This window comes from Protobothrops mucrosquamatus, unplaced genomic scaffold (genome assembly GCF_001527695.2).
Source record: "Protobothrops mucrosquamatus isolate PMUCROS unplaced genomic scaffold, P.Mucros_1.0 scaffold_22, whole genome shotgun sequence".
Classification (NCBI taxonomy): Eukaryota; Metazoa; Chordata; class Lepidosauria; order Squamata; family Viperidae; genus Protobothrops; species Protobothrops mucrosquamatus.
In genome coordinates this window covers 345,976-355,340 of record NW_015386098.1, presented here as the reverse complement: position 1 = coordinate 355,340, position 9,365 = coordinate 345,976, and the positions used below count along the sequence as shown (strand labels likewise).

At 35.9% G+C, this 9,365-nt stretch overlaps 1 protein-coding gene across 1 annotated transcript in view; it reads left to right on the top strand.

Moving 5' to 3' along the window:
- Positions 1 to 8,385, top strand: part of MB (myoglobin) — a 10,002-nt gene extending 1,617 nt beyond the window's left edge. Inside the window, exons 2-3 of the mRNA XM_015831771.1 lie at positions 1,867 to 2,089; positions 7,622 to 8,385. Of these exons, the coding sequence (XP_015687257.1) occupies positions 1,867 to 2,089; positions 7,622 to 7,768 (370 nt within the window). The 3' untranslated portion in view covers positions 7,769 to 8,385. The remainder of the gene's footprint in view (positions 1 to 1,866; positions 2,090 to 7,621) is intronic.
- Positions 8,386 to 9,365: the final 980 nt, after the last annotated feature.

The following is a 9,365-nucleotide window of genomic DNA, read 5'->3' as shown; positions in this document are numbered from 1 at the left end:
CTACTACTACTACTACTACTACTACTACTACTACTACTATTATTATTATTATTATTATTATTATTATTATTATTATTATTATTATTATTATTATTATTATTATTAAATGCCCAGTTAACATTATTATTCTCTGGACAATGCAGTGAAACAAAAATGAGGGTGCCCCATCTAAAGGAAAATATAGATTTCAAAATGTCGTTAGCATAAGTTAACAAATGTTAACAATGTTAGGATTATGTTAACAAATGTGCCTCCTCTTTTTCCCCAGATAAAATAGTAGAGCTTTGTTCTGTATCTTCTCCATCTGTCAGGGAACCTGGATAGATGTTAGGGTCAAAAATAAGGAAGGTGGGGAATAATGGGGATGAAAGGAATCTGGGAAATATACAAAATGCTAAAAGAGAGGGATGAAACTGACTTATGATTAGTTCGGAGTATGCACGCCCATGATTTTCAATATTTGCAAGGCACACCTCTGGTCAGCTGGCCTCACTTTCAGATTCATGAGTGGCTTCATGAAAGAAGATTATTCTTCCCATACCATCTTCTGTATAATTTGGAACAGTAGGAGCACACAGATAGGCAATATTTTTGGGCACTGGCAATGACAGTTGGATGAAATTGGTAGCAGTGGGGAATAGTGCAAAAATGGTCACTGAAAATAACACCTGGCCTGTGTGTTTTCTACCCTCTGGCTTCAGTAGCAGAATAGGATATAGAATATGTTTGTCTTTTCCATTGATGTAGCCCAAATCATCACACTTCATCTGATCCTGCACCAGCTATAAATCTGGCCATGTTATTGTACATAGTTGACCCATATCAAAATTCCATTGTAGTATCAAATTGCTTAGCTGCTTTCCATTTGTTGATTTGTGGTTTCCTCCTGTTTCTTGATCTTTGATCTCCCACTGAGCCATAAGAAGTAAATATCTGAAATTTAGATATTTAGATTTAAATTTAAATATTATTTACAAGATGGCTTAGTTATGGTGACACTGTAGATAACTATCCACCTAGGAGATTGCTATATCATTTTAATAATAGGAAATACTGGAAAGAGAAAAATAGAAGGCATATACATGAGGCCATGTAAAAATTACTAGCATGATACAATATATAGGGTACTTTCCCCTAATCTGAGTGATTTCCAGTTGCATAGATTTAAATACCTTAAATAATAACCTCTGACTAGAGCATTTTTCCAAATGGCAAAAGATTGTTATGAATATAAATCTATGCAGTGCTTTTTTTGTAAAAAAAAAAAAAAAAAAGGTGCCAGAACTCACACACGTCATACAACCCGCCTTGCCTACCCTACAAGGTTCCATCCAAAAAAGGTGCCGGAACTCCATTCTGGGCATTCTATGACAAAAAAAGCCCTGAATCTATGTAACCTAACATAATTAGGCATGATCACTACTATTAATTCTGATGGTCTCAAGCATGCCTAACATTATAGTTTTAATTAAAATTATGTGTAAGTTCCTTTCTGCTCTGATCCATAATCCTGTTGAAATTGCCTTTCAAATCTATGCAGCTGCTCTTTTTTAATGTTTGTTGAAGTCTGAAATGAAAGGTGAGCACTTCTCTTTTAATACTCAAGAGGCGAGATAGGTTCCAGGAGAGTCACGTAACTATGAATGAATTTCTAAAAATGGAAATCCCACTCTCTAAGGATCCAGTGAAAGGGCAACTCTCATAATTCATCAACTTACTATACTAGCTAAGTAACTTATGTAAACAGGGTCTATATATGTACCTAAAATGAGTTTGTAGGCTTAACTGACATAGGTGGCTATATGTGATTGAGGACTCAGCATCAATTGACTTGCTTCTTCCTGAATTTCTCTATATAATTCACAGGATGTTCCAGAATCACCCTGAGACTCAAGAGCGCTTTGTCAAATTCAAAGATTTCAAGACTCTGGATGAGATGAAGAACTCAGAAGAACTCAAGAAACATGGAACCACAGTTCTCAGTGCTTTGGGTAAAATTCTGAAACAGAAAGGGTCCCATGAAGCAGAGCTGTCACCACTGGCACAAACTCATGCCAACAAGCATAAAATTCCAGTCAAATATTTAGAAGTAAGTATGTACTTGATAAGGATGATGGTGCAACTATGTATACCCAAAGAGCTAATTATTAAACAGAAAAGGAAAGGTTTGTATTCTGAATATGTGTAGGTCTGCTTACTAAATTTTAGAATGGATATATGAAGTTTTGATGAAATAAAAGGGCAATTTAGGAGTATAACATTGATAAAAATAATCTTTCAAGAGAAAGCAGTTAATTATTTGTTACCAGATTATGACACTACAAGGGTGATAGCATCTTTTTGACCTTGGTTGATCTCAAACAGAGCAAGCTGTTACTGAGATAACTACTAAATGGAGCAGCTCCAGAAAATCCCAGGACAGAAGATTAGATTGGGAAGTCCAAGAAGAAGGCAGTGACAAATGATTTCTGTGTCATTGCCATTCAAGAACACTATATGGGACTTCTGGTTAGGCGTTGTGGCATAATGGGTGCAGAAAGATGGGGCTCCACCTTCTGCATTCAATTTTGCCCCGCTGGGGACCCTAAAAAGGGTCGAAAGTCATTTCAGAGAGGTGACAAAGGAGAGGACCCTTGTTGATCATGGAGGGGTGGGCACCCCTCTATTTGATCCAAGGAAGCCCCCCAAACTGGCGGGGGAAAGACTGGCTACACTTTTGTGGCCAGTCAGAAGCTGCTGACAACCAAAGAAAATAAGCACTAACGAGTAACTTTTGAGCAACATGGATGGAACTGGGTGAGACTATATCCTCTCTTTATGATTTTAAGACTTTTTCCTGGAAAAAAACCACCCAAAGCAAAGAATCCTCCCCGATAAGAGAGAGAAGGGGAATTTCCGCCCCATTGCCTCAGGAAAAGAAAAGCGGTAAACTAATTGCTTGAGGGAAAACAAGATTAATTTGGAACCAATACAGATATATAGCTGTGAAATTTGGGGACTAAAAGTTTTTTGAGACTTTTAGAAAAGAGACTTGAAAAGTTTGTAATATAAGTTTGGATTTAAAAAGCTGGAAGATGGCATTAATGACATCTAGTGGAGAACTATAGTACTACAATTATTATTAAAGGAACTTGGCTTGAAGCCCAGACTCAGATAAGACTTCAGTTGTCCTTGGAAACTTTCACTTTTGAAGACTGCAGCTGGGAAAAAGGAAAAAAAACTCTTGGGCTGCATATCTGTGTTGGGGACCCTATTGGACTACATACAAAAACAAAATAAGCATTCCATACTTAGCCTTAAATGGTAAAAAATCATCTTTAACACCTCTCTCCGAAGCTCCCAGCTTGATATACCAATAAGAAAATGTTAATGAATCTCAGAAAGAAATTCTTTCTATGTTGAAATCAATCCAACAGACAATTGTTTTATTTCATGATGAGACTAAAAATAATGCAAATGAGATAAAAAAACATTTTTCTAATCTAAACTTTCAAATTCAGACAATGACTACAACGAAGGAACTAGTAACCCAGAAAACAGAAAAAAAAATAGAAGAAATGGATCCAAAGATGGAGGACCTAAAGGAAGGAATTAACAGACAGATACAGACAAATGAAAAATTAGAAGATGCAGTGGTAATACCGGAAATAGAAAAGATATCTCACTTGTCAAGATCTCAGAATAATTTGAGGATAAGGAAGAAGAGCTGATCGAACAGATGATAAAGCTGTTAGGAGAAATGCTGAATATTGACAAACAAGAAATGAAAAGAAAAACTGAAGGAGAAAGATGGAGGTTGTTTAATGAATATAAATGGGTTGAGCATTCTTCCAAAAATATTTCAATCAAATTCTCTTCCTCATTCCAAACAATATATACAAAAAACAGAGGAAGAATTACTTGATGATTCAAATATATTGACTTGGAAAGTTATTTGGCAAAGGAAGAAAGCTAGAGTAAGACTAAAGAAAATAGAGGTTTTGACCTATTAGATGGGATATTATACTATTAAATAGATGTTTGAATATGGTTTAGAAAATAGTTAACTGTTAGATATAAAAGTATTATTACAATTAGAAGGATAGGAATTGTAAGTAGAATATTATATTTTGTTATGAGATGGGAAATATGAAAATTCTAAAAGCGTTTGAATAAGAGAAGCCTTTGGTTAACCAAATATAATTTATTATGAGAAAATTATAAGCGATAGAAATACAGTACTTTGAACATTGAGGATATTGATTGAACAAATGGATTTTAAGTGCAAATGCAATTGAGATATGTTTTGGCTAGAAAAGATATTACAAACTGTCACTATCGATATTATATACAATACCAGAAAAACGTGATGAAGATGTCTATATTTAATTGTATATGTATTAACAGTAACAAGAATTGTATTTGCCCAGTGTGAAAAAATGCATACTATCGGAAGAACTGGAACTAGACTGAGAAAGTTAATATGTACCACTGAATTACCAATGGACCCACACAACACGTTGTTTATTAAGTACTTATGAATGTAAAATTAGAAAATTAATAAAATATTTTTAAAAGAACACTATATGAACATATCTACATAGTCAACAGAAGTCAAAGAGGACTTTACCTTTTAAAATGTTGAAGATCCAACTTTACTGCTAAGACAAAGAATCTGTGCCTTATTTGCAATTAGACTTTTTGACCACTGATGCTACCCCAGGTCAAGCAGGTGGTTGGACTAGAAGACCTCCAAGGCCCCTTATTCTCTGTTCTGCGTTCTAAATAGAAAGAGAAGTAAATATATCAAGTCAGCTGCCACACCATCTAACTGCCCATACAGCGAAATCTTGTCCTAGGAAGATAAAATATTGAATTTGCCAAAGTTTATCGAGAAATCATCAGATGATCACACTCTGCCAGTAGTTATTACCAATAAATGGTAACTATGGATTACCCAAATAAAAACTGGACAATGCAGCCCCTAAAGGAGAATATTTGTAGGTCAGGATTGAAATGAGCAGTCCTTATGCTTGTTTGTTTTCTTGCAGTTCTTTCATTACCTGAACTAAGTAATATCATCAGTGCTAGTCACTACACTGATGATGTTACCTAGTTTGGGTAATGAAATGACTGCAAGAAAACAACCAAGTCAGAAAGCACCAAGGATCCCTCAGCGCAGCCTCTCTCATTTGATTGAATTTGCTACCTATTGATTAATAAAAGCAAAAATGAAAAAAAGAGAAAGGAAGGGACACAAAGCTGTAATTTCTAGTAGCTGAATAGCAGACTAATGGCCATTCTGGTTTAACAATAATTCTGATTTGTTGCACAGGGAAAGCAGACCCCATTTGATTAAATTGGCACAATGTACATTTTTGAGGGTTCAGTTAGAATGGTGTAGTGATTAAGTATTGGATCATAATCAAGGGGATCAGGGTTCAAGTCCACTATAAACCATAGATGCTCAGTTGTGGAGGGAGAAATACAATGCCTTTTGCTGGTGGAAAAAAAAATCAGGATTTAAATCTAACAAACAAATAAATATATAATGACACTACTTGAAAGATGCAGTTCAATAGTGAATATATAAAATAGTTTATCTATGGTCAAATAGTCCAACTTTATATTTCTCTTTTTGCTCTGCACAATCTTGACCTTTAAATCATTCCTAAGGCATCAAGGATTTGACCTTTCATCACTCTTTGGCATTTAGAAGACACCTTCAAAGCTTTCACCAGCTTACTTTGTAAGCCCCATAAACAAACATTGTCTGGGATTTCTTGTTGGAGCTGTTCCATGTCCAGATCTTTTTCCTTGATTAGTTTTTTGGTAATCTCAATTTTGTTTACTTCCATGCCTTCAAACTCTATGTCAGATAAAAGTTTTTAAAAACGTTTTTATCATTATCTTCTAAAAGTTTATCCACTGAAATCTGTATTCTTTTTGATACACTAGTTACAGGTGGCCTTCAACTTATGACCACAATTGAGTCCAGAATGTATGTTGCTAAGTGAGAAATTTGTTGAGAGTTTTGTCCCATTTTACCTCTTTTCTTGCCACATTTGTTAAGTGAATCACTGCAGTTGTTAAATTAGTAACATGGTTACTAATCTGGCTTCCCCATTGACTTTGCTTGTCAGAAGGTTGCAAAAGACAGTCACATGACCCTGGGCCATTGCAACCGTCATAAATATGAACCAGTTGTCAAGCATTCAAGTGTAAATCATGTGACCATGGGGATGCTGCAGTGGTCATAAGTGTGAAAAATGATCATGTCCCTTTTATCAGTGCTGTTGTAACTTTGAACGGTCACTAAACAAACTGTTGTAAATACCAATATCAATAGGAAGGTTTGCAATCTTTTGGGAACTTGTTCCAAAAGAGAATAAAATATGAAAACCTTTCCTTTTTTTTTGACAAGAAAAAGTGTGCACTTCTTAGCTACCACATTAGAAAGGAAGAACAGAGAGAGGAGGAATGTATAGCTCAGGCAAATGATTTATTTTACAAAGCTCACTTAACTTCAGGAATGAAATAAATCACAATTGTAGATAAGGAGAAAAATGTTGCAGAAGTGTAAATACTATTTGCTATATTGTTTGGACTAAAGAGAAAGGAAGAAGATACATATGAATTAGGCTCATAGACATAAGGAACCTCTGAAGTAGAAACATTCTCTCCCAGTTAAATCAATTAAATTATTTAATTAATGAAATTTATTTGCCGTCCATCTTGTATCCAATGACTCTGGGCAGCTTACAGCATAAATTAATAATCCTTCCAGGTCCATTGTAAGAATTGAACTTCACTGCAAGATATGTTACCTTAAATATGAGTTATGCCACAACTTGTCAACTCAGGTATAGTAGTACTAGTGCATGTATTTGACTTCCATTAATTCAGTTATGTAATAATAACAACAGGGTACATTAACTGTCCTGGGGAAACAATATTCTGTTCTTGGCAGCCAAGAAGAGGCTGTGAAGCTGCAAAAGCATCACCATTGATCACAGTGCATGCAGCAGAAATAAATGCATATTTCCTTATACTTTCCCACTAGAAAGAAATAACTTTTCTCTTTACCAGTGGCCCCGGGACAGCAATAACATTGGTGGCTATTGATCAGTGAAGCAAATCCTTCTGGATTGTTTTTGGTTTGGTTTTAATGAACTGAATCTCTTTAGAGATCATTTCATTTAACCGTAAAGAATGCATGAGGTTACAATATGCAACTCTTCAGTTGTTAATTGACTACAATTCCCAGCATCTTTCATATCTGTTGGGAATTGTAGTTTATAATATCCTTCACTCTGATAGCTAAGAGTAACAGAGCTGTAATGCCGCAATATCTAGAGGACCTTATACCTCTCTCCCACCAGTAGAGATATGGATGAGCCAACCTTTGACTTAGGTCTGAGACACTTACATGTTAAGAGAAAAATGTTAAGTATTTATTATTTATATTTTCTCCTTTCTTGCCCTGACCAAGGTTAACATAAAGCTATCATGTTCCTTGCTTTGATGTTTGACATTTATTTGACATTTTTAGCACACTCTCACTTTCTGTCTCTTCCCCCCCCCCCTTTTTTTTTATCCCTGCCCTTATTTCTCTTTGCCACCATCGATTCTTCTTATATAGTTTATTTCTGAAGTCATCATTGGTGTCATTGCTGAAAAACATTCTGCAGATTTTGGAGCTGATTCTCAAGAGGCAATGAGGAAAGCCTTGGAGTTGTTCCGGAATGATATGGCCAGCAAATACAAGGAACTTGGATTCCAAGGCTAGTAAGGAAAGAAGATGTCATCACTGGGAAGACTTAGTGTGCATAGGTGTGTGGTCAGTTTAGGAGAATATTTTCATGTCATCACAGGAAAATAGCTTGAATAAATTGAATAATGTTAATGCTGTACTTGAGGGTAGCAAGGTATGTTGTCCAAAATCTCTAATGTCTGCTAAGGCCACTTTGGCTGAGACTTAAGGGACTAAACCAATACATTTGGAGGCTATCTAATGAGGTCAAGAGGGAGGATTAAAGAGCTAGAAAGATGGAGGTGAAATGACTGGATATATAATCATTATACCACTTTTTAGTTCTGTGGAATGGTCCTCAAACTCACCATCTGCAGCCAGGTTCTGATGCCAGATAAATAGAGAGAGCAAATTGGGGAGCAGATTGTATGCCATATTCGTGGGTCATTGGTTTAAATGCAATCTCCCTTGGGATGGATAATCATGTGCTCCAGTGTTTTGTGTGTAATTAATGGAATTAAAATTGTATTAAATTTAGAGTTGCCACTTTTGTATGAGTATGATTCTGATACTACTCAAAGATGAAGCACATCCCTTTGTCTAAAAATAATTCTATGCTGCTGCTGCTGCTGCAGCTTTAAGTGTGATGGAAAACTTGCGTTGAAGTACACACCGAACCTAATAGTTGACTCCTAGGAAAACTAGACATCGTGAAGAATTATTTTATAATTAATATATATTACCTTTGTCGACGTACATCAGAAATGTATAACGAATCAAGTACTGACCGAGATGCTACTATATAATCATAAGTCTTTGTCTAGCCTTTTCATAAGTCTTTCCACTAAGTCTTTCAATCTCAGAAAGGTGAATGAAGATAAGGTTTCTAGTTCCTGACTGGTATATAGTATCCCTTGCTATTTAAATTGACTTGTATAGCAAGTCCTACCTGAATATTGCTATGTATATTATACAAGATTTTCTCCTCACCTGAACAAGCAAAGAGGGGAAAGAAATATAAGTATTTCTACTGGCTAGGGCCAAGGTAAAACTACAAGTAATTTTGTAAAATCAAAAGCTAGGAAACCCATAACCAATGACTTTCAAATTGTGGTTTACGGAGTCTATAGAGGTGATCCACCAGGTGATCCATCACAACCTTCCCGTGTTCATGGAGCAGATCCAACTCACCACTATAGCTTGTTTTCTCCAAACACCAAGAGATAATAGGTGGGAATCCATTTTCTCCCTCAATCCCTGACTTTGTGTGCCAAGAGTTAAATGGTTTATAAGAATGGATTACTACTGAAAAGTAGTTCATTAAACCATACAAGTATCCATAAGTGTGGTATAAGGTTAAGGTTTTGGACTAGGAGCAGAATGGTCTAGTCCAGGGGTAGGCAACCTTGGCTCTTTTATGACTTGTGGACTTCAACTCCCAGAATTCCTGAGCCAGCATGGCTGGCTCAGGAATTCTGGGAGTTGAAGTCCATGAATCATAAAAGAGCCAAGGTTGCCTACCCCTGGACTAGTCCATCATGAGCTGTGGAAACTCTCTCACAGGGTTGCTGTTGCGAGGACAAATAGGAGGAGGGAGCATTATGAATACCATGTTGAATACCTGTAGAAAAGT